The sequence below is a fragment of the Triturus cristatus genome, chromosome 11 (genome assembly GCF_964204655.1).
Source record: "Triturus cristatus chromosome 11, aTriCri1.1, whole genome shotgun sequence".
NCBI lineage: Eukaryota > Metazoa > Chordata > Amphibia > Caudata > Salamandridae > Triturus > Triturus cristatus.
In genome coordinates this window covers 116964551-116981310 of record NC_140594.1, presented here as the reverse complement: position 1 = coordinate 116981310, position 16760 = coordinate 116964551, and the positions used below count along the sequence as shown (strand labels likewise).

Here is a 16760-nt window from a genome sequence, read left to right as displayed (position 1 = left end):
CAAGAGCAAGTGATTCTTCTATACTTACTGCACTTGGCAAGGTCAGGCCTGAAGTACCCCTCCATCAGGGTCTACTTAGCTGCTATCACAGCTTATAGAAAGTCTCCTACCCAGACCTCATTCTTTCAAATGCCTGTGGTCAAAGATTTCCTAGAGGGGCTTAAGAAAGTTTTTCCACCAGTGAGGTCCCCTTCGCCTCCCTGGGAGCTTAACATTGTCCTCACCAAATTGATGGGTGCTCCTTTCGAGCCTATTCATAAGGCATCTTTGCAGCATTTGACCTGGAAGGCTGCTTACTTAGTAGCCATCACTTCAGCCCGCAAGGGTGAGTGAGATTCAGGCCCTGTGCTGCAAGGAGGCTTACACTGTTTTCCACGCCAATAGAGTTTTACTGTGGACTCATCCGAGTTTCCTGCCCACTGTGGTCTCGGATTTCCACATCAATCAGATTATCACGTTGCCCACTTTCTTTCCTCAGCCAACCACTCCCCCGGAGAGAGCTTTACATTCTCTAGACCTCCGGAGGGTATTAAAGTTTTACATTGATAAAACCCTTCCACTTAGGAAGTCTGACCGGCTCTTTGTCAATTATGGTTCAGCAAATACCGAGCTGGCTGCTCCCAAAAGATCTATTTCTAGATGGATTGTCTCCTGTATAGCCTTGTCTTGCCAACAAGGTTCTGCAGGGCAGACCACGAGCACACTCTGCCAGAGGGAAAGCTTCTACTACAGCTGTCCTTCGCAACATTCCTATATCTGAGATTTGCAAGGCGGCTACATGGCGCTCGATACATACCTTTACACGCCATTACTGCCTAGATTCAGATGCACAGGCCGATGTCCAGGTGGGGCAGGCCTCTTTGAGGAATTTGTTTGCATAACTGCTGTTTGAATGTGATGTTACTTCATGTTCTATATGCTCTGTTGCTCGTCCGCGAGACTTTGGGTATGGGCTTGCTACTCCATTCATAGATTATGACTATTGATGAGTATCCCCTGGGTGAGAAGGATTACTTACTTACCTGTAATCCTAGTTCTCATCCAGGGGTATACTCATCAAAGTCATAAGCGACCCACCCACCTCCCTGGACGAGCATTCTCTTCAAGTTATTGTTTAATGATTGCATATCTACTCAGGTGCATATGCACCGTCAAAAAGAACTGACCTAACTGCCACCTGTGGTGCATCATGGGAGCAAGGGGTCTCCTGCAGGTCTTAAAGGCACGGTACCCCTACTCTAATGCCTTAAAGGCAAGGTGTCAGTTTTCTTTGTTTCTTAGTACTCTGCTGCAGCCTACAGGCAAATGCCTGCATTTACAAGTTTGCTTTATGGCAATAAAGCATTATTGTATGACAACTGTTTACTGCTTCCTTTTTTCCTTATGGGTTAGGAAGGTAGGGTTACTACAGTGCAAACCAATGTAATTTCAGCATTTTTGCCATGTTGGAAACATTTTAGGCTGCATGTATATGTTTTCACATATGCATATATATATATATATGTATATATATGTATTTTCTATATGCTCCGGGATCCCGCACATGGGCGGGGATTATTCATAGATTATGACTTTGATGAGTATACCCCTGGATGAGAATTAGGATTACAGGTAAGTAACTAATCCTTCCCCGTCCCTTAATTTTAATACCCACAAGCTTTATTCCCACAAGCATTTCATATGTGGATCGATAAATCTGTAATACAATGTTTCAGGTTCTTCCTCTCGTAGGATCAGGAGTTGTTCTTCCCATGTCCTTGCTGGGCTTAGGGTTTGGCAGCCATTCAATGATCTCATTGGTGTCAGGACAAGCAAATGTTGCGCATTCGTTGTTGCCACAAGGAAACAGAGACGTGGTCACTCTCCAAGGCCCAAATATGAGCTATTAATAAAGTCAGAGAAGAACATGTTAGAATACAAAATTACATGAATTCACTGTATACCACTTACTTCTACTCTAACCCAATTTACTTAATACATTTTTTGCATTAATGGTTTAGTAAAACTTGCATAGGTTAGTTTCAGCACAGCATGTGCATTAGTGCAAGGGTTTCGAGCAGCTCTTGCGCAGCGGCAAAGATTTCCCCCCAAGCGATAGAAGACGTCATACCACGTGGATGTAGACGCATGCGCAGAAGAGTTCCCGCATTTTTTGGCGGCCATTTTTAGGACACTCTGGTTATTCATTAGTGAAGCACATAGAAAAACTTCCCCTAGATACGATATGTAAAATGTGGTGCAAAGTTAGTACGTACAGACAGGTTGGTTATAATGTTACAAGTTATTCGAGAGGATTGCATACGAGCAAGTTTCTGTTTATACGAAACCTTGCTTCATCATACATGCAGTGTGGTTTTAGTGTGGCACTGCATGTAGAGTTTGTACACTGTTGTAATATTAGTAGTGCTAGGCTTCGCACTGCATGCATATTATGTGCACTATGGCGATAGTGTTAGTGCGCGACCCCCCTGCCAGCAGATTTAGCGCAGTGTGCCAACTGGGACTATATTGCTCTACTCACTGAACACATATTACGTGCATGCATTGTGGTGATGTGGTGACGCTAGATCCTGTACACCAGGCAGATTATGTGCAGTGTGGCAATAGTATCAATGCGAGGCCCACACTGCGGGCAGATCCTGTGCAGGTTGTTGACCGCCTCGGTGTTGGGCTCTACACTTTCGTCATATGATTGAATTGTAATTTGCATTTATGTGGCGCTTACTACCCCTGACAAGGAATTAAAAGTGAGTTTGCATGAGTGTGAGTTCATACAAAGGGAAGGGGTGATCAGTAGATCGGCTAGAGAGGTTGGGTATTGTTTGCTTGCAAGGAATGGTTACAGAGAAGGAGAGTTTGTGAGGAGAGGCGTGGCCAGTTGCAGAAATAGCAGGAGATTAAGGCAGCCAGGCATGCAACAGAGATGGCTGTTGCCTGTGGACAGAGTGGTTTATGTTGCCTCCTCTTTGGTAGTTCCATTTAGGTGACAATAATGTTGAACAGTTTATCCCTATATAGGTTACTTTATTCGCAAATATTATTTCCATACTTTGACTTGTTCTTTCAAGCGTAAGACTGTGGTGTGTCCTGAGAGCTGGTCATTTGGGTTTGTCAGTAAAGATTCGGAGGAGAGGACCATCTCTTTGATTTGCATTGTTCATTATTTTATGTATTTGTTTGAAACAGACGCATGAATGCTTAGTTGGTAGGGGCATCTGGGACGTCCCTAATGTTAGGAAGAGCGTGTTTGTAAACAGATTGTGCTGGTTTGGTTCATCATTGAGCTTAACTTATAGGTGGGAATCTGACTGTAGGTAGAGAGGCCAGAATTTGCGAGCCACTCGTTTTCGTGAACAAGATCATATAGATAGTCTGACGGATGACATTAACCGTTCCTCCAAATTCTGTGAGATTGAGTCTCCATGGCTCTAATCTAAGAAGGGAATTCCATAGTTTGATGACTTGAACAAAAAACGTAGTGCCATCAATAGTTTCTTAATGTAAGTAGGAATTAATAAATGCAGAGCCAGCCTGGAAAGTAGTTTTCTTTGTTATCCAGTATTGGGATATCTTTCATAGATTCACATGCCTGACTCATTCCCTGTCGTCGAGATGGGAGTCCCTCAGTAAAATATACAAGCAGTGCCATAAATAATACATAGGCTAAAATAGCCCAAGACCATCTAATAGTAGCCTATCTGTGTCCTTTTTAAAAAAGGACCAAATGTTGGTTTCAGCCAATCAGCTGTTAGCACCCTCTAGAACACTCCCAGCAGAGGCAAGTTCTGTTCAGATTTTCATCGCACGTCGTGTGGAAGAGAGTCTCCCTGAGTGCTACTCAGTTTCTTCTCTTCAACAAATCTGGACATCATGTCAGACAAAAAAGACCTTTTCCGCCATTGTAATACCTGTGGGAAGAAAAGGGTCTGTGTGGATGATCCACACAAGGAATGTATTTATTGCCTAGATCCTAGCATGAGGTGAGAGATTGTAAAATCTGTCACACCTTCTCCAATAAGACCCTCAAGGACAGAGAGGGAAGACTGTTATTGTGGCTCCAAACCACAAAACAGCAATCTCATTCCTCGGATGAAGAAGAGGGCAGAGCTTCATCATCTCAGAAGAGGGCTAGATCCAAAGACAGTTCCTCAGGTGAGGGGAGAAAACGCTTTAAAACTTCCCAGGAAAGAGCTTCAAGTAAGGAGAAGGAGGCTAAACACGCCTCTGCATCGGCGTTGTCTGTGCCCTCTACACCTGACAGGAAAGAAAGAGATCGCCCTAAACCTCTTCTTCTGATCCTGTGAGTGAGAAAACTTTGGAAATACTGGCGCCGATGACAATTTCGCTCTCGTCGACGACAATCTGTGTAACATCGTAGACTGCAACGGTAACAAGGTCGGCGATCCAGTCCCCTATTTTTTCTGTCAAAGTTTCCACACCGACGACGAACGCTTCATCGTCGTTAAAGACCGCCGACGTCTCGCCATCGACTGTGACGCTGTCAACGAAGATCCCGGTGGCAAAAGACTCGTGCACTGATTGTCCGTCAACGAAGATCCCGTCGACGGCAGAGACATCGTCGACGAAGGTACCGTCGATGAAGACACCGTCGACGTAGATATCATTGATACCAGTTCCGTCGACGACGACACTGTCGCCGAAGGAAATACCTTTTCCAGTGAGTTCTGCACCATCGACGCCTCCGTAGTCGAGGACAACTCAGATCACTTGAGTGCCAAAGACATTCTTACACCCGTATAAGCAAGACTATAGCAATGTACTTCCATCACATCTATTGGAAGGGTATGTAGAGGATGATGATGATGACGACGGCGATGATGGCCTATATGGTGTAGCTCACAGCCCATCTGAGCTTCATGTGAAGTGCCAGGAAGATGAGGATGATGAAGATTTTCAAGAAGAGGCGCAGTATTACCAACAAGGATATATGCCACGTCATAGTTACCAATTTAATTTCCAACCGGAACCACGTCCCAGGGACACGGCACATTTACCGCCATCATTAATTGAAGACCTTTAAGCCATGTTAGCTGATTATAAACAAAGAATCCCTCCTACACAACATCAATCAGCGAATCAGGTTCCTCAAGTGGAAGAACCTACAGGAACATCAGGTCCTCAACTGCCTAGCACACCTGGGAATTTACCGGGCTTGGGGGCAATCGACCCCGGAGCACACGACACTTCCTCCTCTGAAGAAGAGGTAGAAGAAGGTGAACTGCCAGATCCAATATCTGCTCCTGATCCTCTGGATGACTATATGATTCCTACACCATCCCCTCCTCCACACTTTCCGTCAGACTCTCCTCCAGAGGATATCGGGGGTTTCACAATTTAATGCAGAGGGCAGCCAACAGGTTTCATCTGCCCATGCTTGTGAAGGAAACTGAGTGCCTCCTATATGATTTCTTGAAGAAGAAAAGAAAAGTGGTGCGTTCCATACCTATCATTGACCATATATGGCAGGAGGGCATAAGAATTATGAAGACACCGGCGTCCATTCCACCAGTTCTACCTCGTGTGGAAAAGAAATATAGAGCTCCGGATGATTCCACATCTTACTTATTGGACATCCTAAGGCAGATTCGGTCATCTCTCAGTCTGCACAAAGACGATCTAAAAACCCGGCTACCCCAGTTACTACCCCTCCCGATAAGGAAGGTCGTAAAATTCGAGATTCTTGGCAAAAGATTTCCTTCTATGGCAGCTGTAACTATCATAGCAGCGAATGCTCTAGCCATTATCGGCCACTATGACCGCTAGATGTTGTCCGACATGGCAGGGCTAATAGACTTCATCACTGAGGAAAGCAGACAAGACGCACACAAGATACTGCTGGAGGGTTCTCGTGCAGCTGCAGAAACAATTGACTGTGCCCTTGATGTGGCTAATACTGGTTTTAGACAGCTGGAGCGGCTGCACTTCGACGCCAAAGATGGCTGAGAGCGACCACCTTTAGACCTGAAGTACAAGCGAAAGTTCTAGTTATGGCTTTTGACGGTGAGTCACTCTTCGGAAAGCACATTGATGACACTCTTTTGGCAATAAAACATGATACTGATACTGCAAAGTCATTGGGCTCTCTACAATACAAAAGAACACCATTCAGAGGTGCTAGAGGGCGAGGATTCGCCAATTACAAAAGTGGATACCAGAGGGCTCAACACTTTCAGCCGTATCAAACCCAATATCGGCAGTTTTACAACACCTCATCTTATCGCCAACCATCTATAGCTGGTTTCTCTCGCCAAGGAGTCTGCAAGCCAGCATTCCAACAGGGCCGGGACTCAGGCAGAAAGCAATGAGCGTGGCAGGGTACCAATCCAATCTTCCCTCCCTACCCGTGGGTGCAAAAATTTCCAGTCATGTGCAATGGTGGCGCGAAATAACATCAGATCGCTGGGTGTTGGACCTAGTCACCAATGATCACACTCTGGGATTCCTCCAGCGACCACCAACCACTCCACCCAAGGGTCCCCCTCCCCTCGTCTTCCCTTATTACGAAAAGAAGTCTTGACCATGCTTCTCAAGGAGGCAATAGAGGAAGTGCCGTTCACTCAAAAGGGGGAAAGGTTTTTATTTTCCTTTTTCCTTAATAAAAAAGAAATCAGGAGAATGGAGACCAATTCTGGACCTAAGGAATCTCAATAAGTTTCTCAAGAAGCAGACGTTCAGGATGGTAACACTCTCAGATATCCTGGGCTGCTTAAACATAGGAGATTTCATGACTTCACTCGACATGGAAGACGCATATTTCCATATCCCAATCCATCCGAAACATCGGAAATTTCTATGGTTCACAGTGGCTGGTACCCACTATCATTTCAAAGTGCTTCTGTTTGGCCTCAAGTCGGCACCACGGATTTTCACCAAATGCCTGGCACTAGTAGCAGCGACCTTGCGGTCCCAGGGGTTTCAAGTATTTCCATACCTCGACGATTGGCTGCTCAACGCAGCAACAGAGCAACAAATGCCTGCCTTCATTTGTTCAATACGTTGACTAACCTTCAACAGACAAAAATCGGTCTTACATCCAACTCAAGTAATATCTTTCCTGGGAGCATCCAGTGCATCAATGCAAAGCGTTCTTTTCTCAGGAAAGACCGATACGTCTACAAAGGCTCGCAAAGACCATTTCAAGAAAAGGGTCAATTTCTGTACGGAGATACAGATCGCTCCTGGGAATGTGCTCGTCAGCGATAAATCTGGTACCTCTAGCCAGACTCCAAATGTGGCCTCTTCAGGAGCAATTGCAAAAACAGTGGCAACAAGCCTTGGGGTCCTTCGAAGATGTAATTCAAATAACTGCACGGACGGTGAAAGCTCTGGTGTGGTGGTGTCAGAGAGCAAATCTTGTTCAGGGCCTGACTTTCTTACAGAGCACCCCAGATTTCATCCTAACAACAGACGCATCCATGGAAGGCTGGGGAGGTCATCTACAGGATTTACAGATTCAGGGCAAATGGTCTTCAGTGCAAAAGAAGCAACACATCAACAGCTTGGAGCTCAAAGCCATGTCCCTATCCCTTCAAGCTTTCCTACCGAGCATAGCAGGTTTCTCCGTGTTGGTTCGTACAAACAATACGACCAGCATGTACTATGTCAACTGACAAGGCGGAACAAGATCAATTACACTATCCCAGGAAGCACAAGAATTATGGGAGTGGACAACGCACCATGGAATCTCGTTAGCAAGCATGTATGAGGTCTGCACAATACCCTAGCAGACACATTAGGCAGGTCCCAAACCAGTTATTACGAGTGGGAACTCGAGCAAATTCAGCTGGACAAGATATTTCGAAAATGGGGGAAACTAGTGTTGGACCTCTTCGCAACGCAGGAGAACGCCAAATGCCAGTAGTATGCCAGCAGATTCCCTCTACCAGGGTCAAGGGGGAATGCCCCTTTAATGCGATGGTCAGATAGTTATGCCTACGCTTTTCCCCCCCATTCCATTAATTCTCAGGGTGCTAACCAAGATGAAATCGGAAGGCTGTCACCTGATCCTGATAGCACCCCATTGGCCCAGACAATACTGGTTCCCAGAACTACTTCTACTATCGGAGTTGAAACCCATTCGCCTGTTACCATCCTCAACGATGTTATCGAAAGACAAGGGCCAAGTGAACCATCCAGAACCTCACTCACTTCACTTAAACGCATGGCTCCTGAATTCCTTGAATTTAAGAACTTAAATATACCACAAGAATGCCAGATCATTGCCAAATCCTGTGCTGAAAGTACTATCAAAACATATCGTTTAAAATGGAGACGATTCTATTTCTGGTGCGAAAGGAATAACGTTCACCCACTCCAAGCTCCGGCTGAACAGATTTTGCCATATCTCCTTTCTCTGGCCAAATCAGGTCTCACTTTATCTTCAGTAAAGGTTCACTTGGCTGCAATTTCCTGGTAAAGGAAATCTCCTCAGATTCCTTCCCTCTGTGCATCTAGTCTCATAAAGTAGTTCATGAGAGGTCTTTTCCGCGCTTTTCCCCTAGTGCGCACACCTCCTCCGGAGTGGAAACTCAATGTGGTTCTAGCGCAGTTGGTGAGACAACCGTTTGAACCGATTCACAAAGCAGAACCTAAATTTCTCATATGGAAGGTATCCCTCTTGCTAGCTCTTAACTTCTGCAAGAAGTGTGAGTGAGATACATGCCTTTACAGTCAAAGAACCTTTTCTACATTTCCCTGGAAATTACGTAACTCTACAGACTAACCCTTTCATTCCAAAAGTACCAATGCAATTTCACCTCAAGGAGCCGGTGATATTGCAGTCTTTCTTTACAAACCCATCTAGTCCAGCAAAACGGGTGTTGCATACGTTGGATATCAAAAGATGCTTGAAATTTTATCTTCACAAGACAAAGGAAATAAAGAGAACAGATCAGCTCCTAGTAGCTTACGGACAAGGAAAACAAGGGACGGCAATAAGGAAGGCCACGATCGCAAGATGGGTCGCGTCTGCGATACAGTTCTGCCACGAAAAGGCTAACAAACCTCTGACAGTAAGGGCCAAAGCACACTCCACAAGAACAGTCGCTGCATCTGCAGCCTTGTTTACAGGAGTAACATTAAACAAGATATGTCGTGCTGCGACATGGAAGAATGTCCACACGTTTACGAAACATTACTGCCTGCAATCTACACAACGAGAGGATGCAGCGGTTGGCCAAGCTGTACTGCATCATCTCTTTAACCAGTCACACTTTGTGGTGTTATACTATAGGCCCAAACAGTAAACCAAGAATACGTAAATAGTAGAAAATGACAAAGTTTATTGAATAAAAAATTTGTTTTAAAAAAGAAAGGGAAATTTCTTCCTGCTAACATAAAAAGGTTTAAAAACACAAGAAATTACAAGAGGAACATTTCATATACATTATAACATTATCATAGTGATAAAGAACACAAGTGTATTATTGATATTACCACAAACGAGCATTAAAAATGCAATAGGTCTCGCCTTTCATTAAGTTAAAGCCATTTGCTTTGCTATACAATACCATTAGCAAAGCAAATGACTTTAACTTAATCAAAGGCGAGACCTATTGCATTTTCAATGCTTGTTAGCTTATCTCGCGCTCTTCCATTTAGCGTTTCTTAATGAAAGGCCAATGCGCTCTCGTACAAAATCTGGCTTCAAGTGCGGCTCTCGGGCCCTGGCGATTAACACTCGTGCTCGGGGAGAGTGACTGCAGCGGGTGAGACTGAAGAGGATGTCGATGAGGATGACGTTGTAGAGGAAGATGGTTACCGGGGCAACGCGTGCCCTCTGCGTGAAGTAGCTGTAGGCGGCTGTCAGGTTCCCCGCGAGGCTCAGGATGCAGACAATCCCATAGACGGCCGATAGGAGGCGGTACTGGAATTCAGCGCCGGCAATGCACAGCTTAGGGGACACTAGTCCAGTGTCATTGTCTGTAACGTTGCTCGCCCAGTGAGAAATGCTTGGGGCGCTGCTCCCCATGTACCACCAAGACTCTGTCGAGAGAGTCACCGTGCTTCCAGCAACAAAGCGAACAGCAGTTCTAATGAAAAGAGGAATGTGGTGTCTGCAGGGTTTTACCTGGGATGGGGGTTAACAGGAGGAGTCAGGGTATTTTGACAAGCACGAAAAGTCACGGGACATTTCACAACAGAGGCAAACTGAGCTGCTTCCTTGAAGCATAGCAACCTTGAATTAAAGTGGGGACGTTTGAGTCATCATAAGATGCACACATTGAGGAAATATTCAGATTGTTTTGGCAATCTTCTGTCCGTCCGCGTGCACATCTGGAATCCGTATTGATTCCAAAAGGCCATCGCATGGCGAGAGCAGCGCATGTGCACTACTAATGCCAGGCGAGACCTAAAAATGAGAGAAGAGAAAGACAGTACACTTTGTCATTAGAAAACACATTCATGTTAAACAGTATATCGACTGAAACCCGATACGTAGGCACTCGTTTGGTATCTACAGTTCCAGCCAACTACACAAATTGTGTGACAGATGCACATCTGTCATTATGATAATCAAGAAAGAAGTGACTCAAACAGATAGATTCACCAAAGAACAAAAATATATTTCCACTACAACGTTTCAGCTTCCGCCTGTACTACCTGAGGAAGGCGGAAGCTGAAACGTTGTAGTGGAAATATATTTTTGTTCATTGGTGAATCTATCTGTCTGAGTCACTTCTTTCTTGGATATTTTATTTCTTTGTGACTCATTGTATCCTTTGGGATCCAGATTTTTGCCCTGGCTGGCTGTTGTTTTCTTGTGATCCTTTATCTTCAAGTATGTCATTATGATAATGTTATAATGTATATGAAATGTTCCTCTTGTAATTTCTTGTGTTTTTAAACCTTTTTATGTTAGTAGGAAGAAATTTCCCTTTCTTTTTTAAAACACATTTTTTATTCAATAAACTTTGTACATTTTCTACTATTTATGTATTCTTGGTGTACTGCTTGGGCCTACAGTATAACCCCACAAAGTGTGACCGGTGCTGACATTTGTGGTTTGGGTGATTGAGTATGAGCGGTGGTAATTTTGCAGCAACCAAAGGAAGATTTGCTTTTTACTTGTTAAAGTAAATTTGACTGTTTAAAAAAGAAAAGCAGAGATGCTCTTGAATATATATATATATATATATATATATATATATATATATATATATATATATATATTTTTTTTTAAGACGGTATCTGCAGTTTACAGATTTAATGATTATGTACATTTCAAACTAGGATGTTAAACAATTTTTCATTTTTTCTTTGACAACAGGACATCAATGAGATGGTGCGGACCGAGCGCCCCGACTGGCAGTGCCTCATGACGTATGTTACAGCCATCTACAAGTACTTTGAGACCTGAGTCCCTAGCACTGATCAGGCACAGTGTGTGTCAGATGCCAAGCAAGCGCCCATCTGAAAACGCTAATCCAAGCTTCACTGACCAACCACCGGTGTCCGTCCTCGAAACCCTGGTCCTTGCCCCGCTCCAGGGGCTTGCAAGCCGCTGCTGGTACCCCGGATCCTGAATCCCAAGGGGTTGCCAGTCTGCGAGCCCCTGTCTCCCAGCACAAGCAGACTACTCTCATTAAATATGTGGCCTTACTAGGGTCTGAATGTAGCAGACCCGAGTTTTCTGCATGACTGTTTGAGCATTTGATGGACAATTGCAGATAAAATGAGGATTGTGTGCCGCAGTTGGTGGCAAAGGGCAATCTTCTATCGGATAATACCACCATCAAGTTCCAAGAAGCTGACAGCCCGATGCTGTCTAGCACACTTTTGGGTCAGGCTTTTGGTCTGAATGATACACTTGGACTCTTAATTCTTGAACTCTGTTCGGGCCCTCGGCCGGAGATGAGCTTTCTTTCCCATTGCATCTGCTATAGTTACAGAAAAACTTATAAGTGCCAGACGAGGTATGTTCAAGCAGATAGTAGCACTACACTATATCCCACCTACAGCTGGCGCTCCGATGGGGTGGCGGATAGCCCCGACCACGATCGGCCTCACCGTACCCGCTGGCAGCAATATTTCCAACCTGCAGGGACTGCACTTCTCTGCAGGGCTATCTAAGACAGTGCAAGTGGCACTGCTGCCAAATCTGTTACCTGTGTGCTCTTCATCACCAATGCCGATCTGCTGTCTGCCTACACTATTTGCTTCTTATCTACGTGTTTTGTTTCTGCCATGCTGTCGTGTCGTACCAGTGCCCACGTGATGGGCAAAGTATTAACCTAATCCTGGCTTCAAGCCCATGGTTTGGTGCCAGTGATAGGCCTTACAGCCAACATCCATTATTGGATCCATGCCGGTGGTAGGACACCAACGTCTGCTACTGCCTGCAGTATCATTATTTTGCTCTGTGCGGTTCCTGTCTCCTCGTCCTCTGGTCAGTCATGATTTCTTCCTAGTGCCACTCATGGGTCCCTGCCAACACCATGGTACCATTTATATCCCTATGTACACTGTGTGTATCATACAACAGCCCCTTTCCCTTTCTGTTATCTAAGATGGTGTGCTACCTGCATTGTGGTATTAGTCGCAACTTCCTGCATAGTATGGTGTGGCTGAAAGATCCTCTAGCCATTGATGAATACTGATCGTGGTGTGGCGTTACTAGTAGATTGATTTCTGGATCAGTGCCTCAGTTATGTGTCGAAACAGAAGCAAACCTGCGGAATTCTAGGTGTTGATCTCAGGTGTGCTACTGAGAGGTTTGAGAGCCTCTGTGGTAGGCCTTTATGTAATCCTAGTCATGGGAGTTCATCACAGGCTACGAAGAGCATTTGGTCTTGACTTGTTGCACAAGAGTGTCCAGGTTTTTCACTAGCTGTTGGACCCACGCAGATGGAAGAGAAGCTTTAGTTACATAGCATGGCTAATTGGGGGTCGCTGCCCCCCATAAGGGGTGTATATGCAGGCAGTACAGTGGTTTTGGAGATATGGTATGGTTTGACGGGCATGACTGCCATGCCCATCGCTATGTGGGAGCATAGGTGTGCTGCACAGAAAGGTTAGTGATATGGTATGGTTGGTTAAATGTGGCCGTCATAATTCTCAGTAGGTGTTGAACCCAAGCATACTGTTAAGAAGGGTTCACATGTTTGATGTGCATGACTGCCTCTTTCTATCATTAGGTTTTGGTAATTGGCAGGATGAGAGAATGGTCTGTAACCTAGTATTGGTTTACTGGTTGTAGGGCCATTGGCAGGATGGGAGAAGGGGTTTGGTGTGCTAAAGTGATATGCACGGCGTGATCACTCTAAGATTTGGGTACAATTTCATTGACTAGCTACTGAGATGTGTTGGTGCTCTGCTGTTGCTTTATGGACTAGTGCTCTCAATATGTCTTTATTTGGAGTTTTTGGCAGGCTGAGAGTTGTCTCTCCAGAGCACTTGTGGTAAAGCTGTTGTGGGGGCTACTGAAGGAATGGTGGTTTCTTGTGGTGTGACAGAGCCCATGGCAGGCTGCGGACAGGGTTTTTCAACATGGTGTGGAATTCTGGATGCAGGTTTTCTACCTATTATGAGGAGTTGAGTGGGTTCATTGGTCAGCTGCTTCGGTGACAGAGTGACCAGTCAAAGTTTATCATTCAAGACTTCTGTATCCTTCTGAATATGGTGCCCAGGAGGAGCTTCTAGGGTTTGGTAGCCTGCAATTGTCTTCTGGATATTATTGCTCTGCCTGTTCCTGAGTGGTCAAAGGCTGCCTTCGGAGATGGTTTAGTAGCATGAAGTACTTTGCTGTGTACAACACGTATGCTTCCTTATGAATACATCTATGTGAGTTGACGTTTTGTGCTAGATTTTTTTCTAACTATATAGAGTTTGCGTTTGATTGTGAAACTGACTTGGTGGCCTTCCACAATTTCTTGGCCCAGGCTCCATTCCAGAGTGTGGGACCAATGATTGACTGCAGGGACTATTTGGAGGCTGCAATGGGTCGCTGACAGTGGCCTTTTTTATTATTTCTTGGTGCGGGACCCTTGAGTGGCTACAGAAAGGTCTTGGAGGGACTGCCATGGTTAACTGAGCTGAATTTCTGGGGCAGGGTCTAAGGCTGAATGTAGAGATTGTTTGTTGGCCTGCTGTGGTTTACGGAACCCTCTTTATGTTTCAGGATCCACAGCGAGCGTAGAGATGGTTGTTGGCTTGCTGCAGTTTGCGGAGCATAGTCTCTGGTGCACGATCCATGGCTGAATGTAGATGGTTTGGTAGCCTACCTCGATTGCCTTTCTATCTAGTCCAGAGGGGACTTTAATTTGAAGACACTAATATCTCGGCTACAGATTCTTTAAGCTTGCAAGCATTCTCTTTCTGTTGATGAGTGATCATCTTTGTATTTCTATGAGCCATGGCTCTGCCCTTTCAAGCATGCATATATGTTACAGCTCTGGCACAATACCTACCCATTACTGTCCGATACACACTTCTGTGCCAGGAGCATCCGTTTACTGTGCCTAGAACACTAAGCCGCATCATTCTCACATGTTTTTAGAAGTATAACATGAGAGTGCCATATCATCCTAGCTACACTACAACCCTGTAAACGCTCAAGTAGGTTGTGTGGCCTTCACATGAAAACGATAGTTCAAGTGTCTTGGAATATGGCTACAGTCCTCCGCAATAGACTGACAGATGAACTCTGGGGTGAGCATATGTAAAGCAGGTGTAACTCCATGTTCAGGGTCGTTGTGCCTGGGTTCAGTTTGCAAATTGTGACAATGAATGGTTTACACAGACGAGGAAGGAGAGCATGGGTTCATCTTTGGGTTGGAAGCGTTGACAGGTACTGAGGGTGCAGAATAGGAGTCAAAATTGTTAGGCAGTTGTTGGGCTTCTGGTGATGTTTATTCAGAAGCCCCCACCACTCCCTTTCCTTGTGGCATCTGAATGTGCTTCTAAGGCTGAAACTTTCCTTCGCAGATGTTTAGACAGTTCTCTGGACTCTCTAGCCTCTATCGCTTGCTACATCTAGGAGCATATTGGTCAAATAACGACTGTTGAATTCTGGTTAGGTTAGTCCTGCTGTTCATGTTAATTAACAGCGCGGTTTATAGACAATGGACAACTAAACTAGACTGGGTGGTCCAACACAATTGGGGTGGGGGGGTGCATAATTCATGCTTGTTGACTGTCCATGCTTATCTCTTTTTGTAAAGGACGATGGTTGGTGTATGTCTAGTTAAATGGAAATCTTGCTGCCTGCATACATGCAAACTTGTTTGTGAAGATGGGTGATGCGTGCACAGATTTCTATAGTGCCTTGAGTCCAGCCTGTGCAGTGACCGCCGCATTCTATCCACTGCACAGGCAGCAGTACAGACCTGCAGGCTTCACTGCTGTAGTGCTACGAGGAGGATGCATCTCCCTCCTAGGCACTGCGGCGGCCATGCAAATCTTGAAGTCCTAGATCTAAATGTTGATGTAGGTCTTTTAAACCCCAAACTGACAGGAAGACACAGTTTCTGTTAATTGTACAATCCCAACACCATCTTCCGCTTTGTTTCTCCTTCATTGCTCTGTTAGTGAGGAGTCTTTGATACTGGGATCCAGTGTTACAGGGAATCATTCTCCATAAGCCTTCGTTAGGAGGGAGTACCCAGACCCTGCTCTGTAAGTGGGGATCGGAAACTGACCAATCGCTCAGTTGTTCAAGAGGAACCCACCCAATTGCACGTCTGTATTGTGTTCCTACCTACTCACCGGTTCACCGTCTTGCTCTACTGGTTGGCATTAGCTGGCTCGTGCAAACAGTCCTGTGTGAAGGGACTGGGTTCACCATTGGAGCAGAGGCATGTTTACATGTGGACCAAAGTAGCTAAGGGTTCTGTTGTTACTAACCACCTCTGAAGCTCTATTTTCTGTGCTGATGCTGTGAATCGTTGATATGTGCCTGAGTCCTGGGAGAATACTCCTGATAATAAGGACTCCTTGTACAGATGGCAGAGTGACTTGTGGCCTCTGATAAGCTATTCGTTTTATTCTGATGTGTTGAATTGCCACATGTCCCACTGCAGGGCCCAAGTCTGTACATTGAGCCCATAGAAGCAGTGGGACAGCTGGGGTCATTATTGTGTGTCCTGTGTGTCCTGCATCGCTTGCAATTCTTGGTGTTGATTCTTAAAACCTATGTAGTCATGAATTGTGTGTGTGTGTGTGTTTCAGTCGCCCCATTGCAGGGACACCATGCCAAAATATATTGCATTTATACTATAGGTAGCATAAGTAAGACTGTTACACTTTTTTTGTACCTGAAATAGCATTTGGCTTTTCATTGCATTAGAACTATTGAAAACCATCTTGTAAGTAGCTCACCAGGTGCAGAAGCTGCATAAACTGAAAGATGCATTCAGACCTAGCTCCTAAGCAGCTTCTGTTTTTATTATGACTGAAAACACTTTTGATGAGCCGAAAAGGACCATGCTTGGTGTCAAGGTGCTGGACTTCTTCAGCTACAAAGCAGAGATCAGTTGGGTATATTGGCAAAGTTTGAGCTGCAACTTGTAGGGTCAAATCCTAATGGGGGGGGGGGGATGCACGATAGGGACTAGTGGATACCAAGATCTGGCTCTCCATTTAACTGACCCTCCAACCTTGTAGGGTTGAAGCAGGCACAATATTTATAAAGGGGCCATATAATTCAGAGCCACAGAACTTGAAGACAGACTTGGAGGTGGTAACGCCAAAGTTTCTGTAGGATTTTGCCTCTGTCAAATAAATCCAGTAGGAGTAATCTG

The 16760-nt window shown here is 45.1% G+C and overlaps 1 protein-coding gene across 2 annotated transcripts in view; it reads left to right on the top strand.

The window, feature by feature from the left end:
• Positions 1 to 12509, top strand: part of SPECC1L (sperm antigen with calponin homology and coiled-coil domains 1 like) — a 613771-nt gene extending 601262 nt beyond the window's left edge. Inside the window, exon 17 of one of the 2 annotated variants that reach the window (XM_085634686.1) lies at positions 11291 to 12509. In XM_085634686.1, coding sequence (XP_085490812.1) covers positions 11291 to 11380 — 90 coding nt within the window. In that variant the 3' untranslated portion in view covers positions 11381 to 12509. The remainder of the gene's footprint in view (positions 1 to 11290) is intronic. The other variant, XM_085634685.1, reaches the window with a different exon arrangement.
• Positions 12510 to 16760: the final 4251 nt, after the last annotated feature.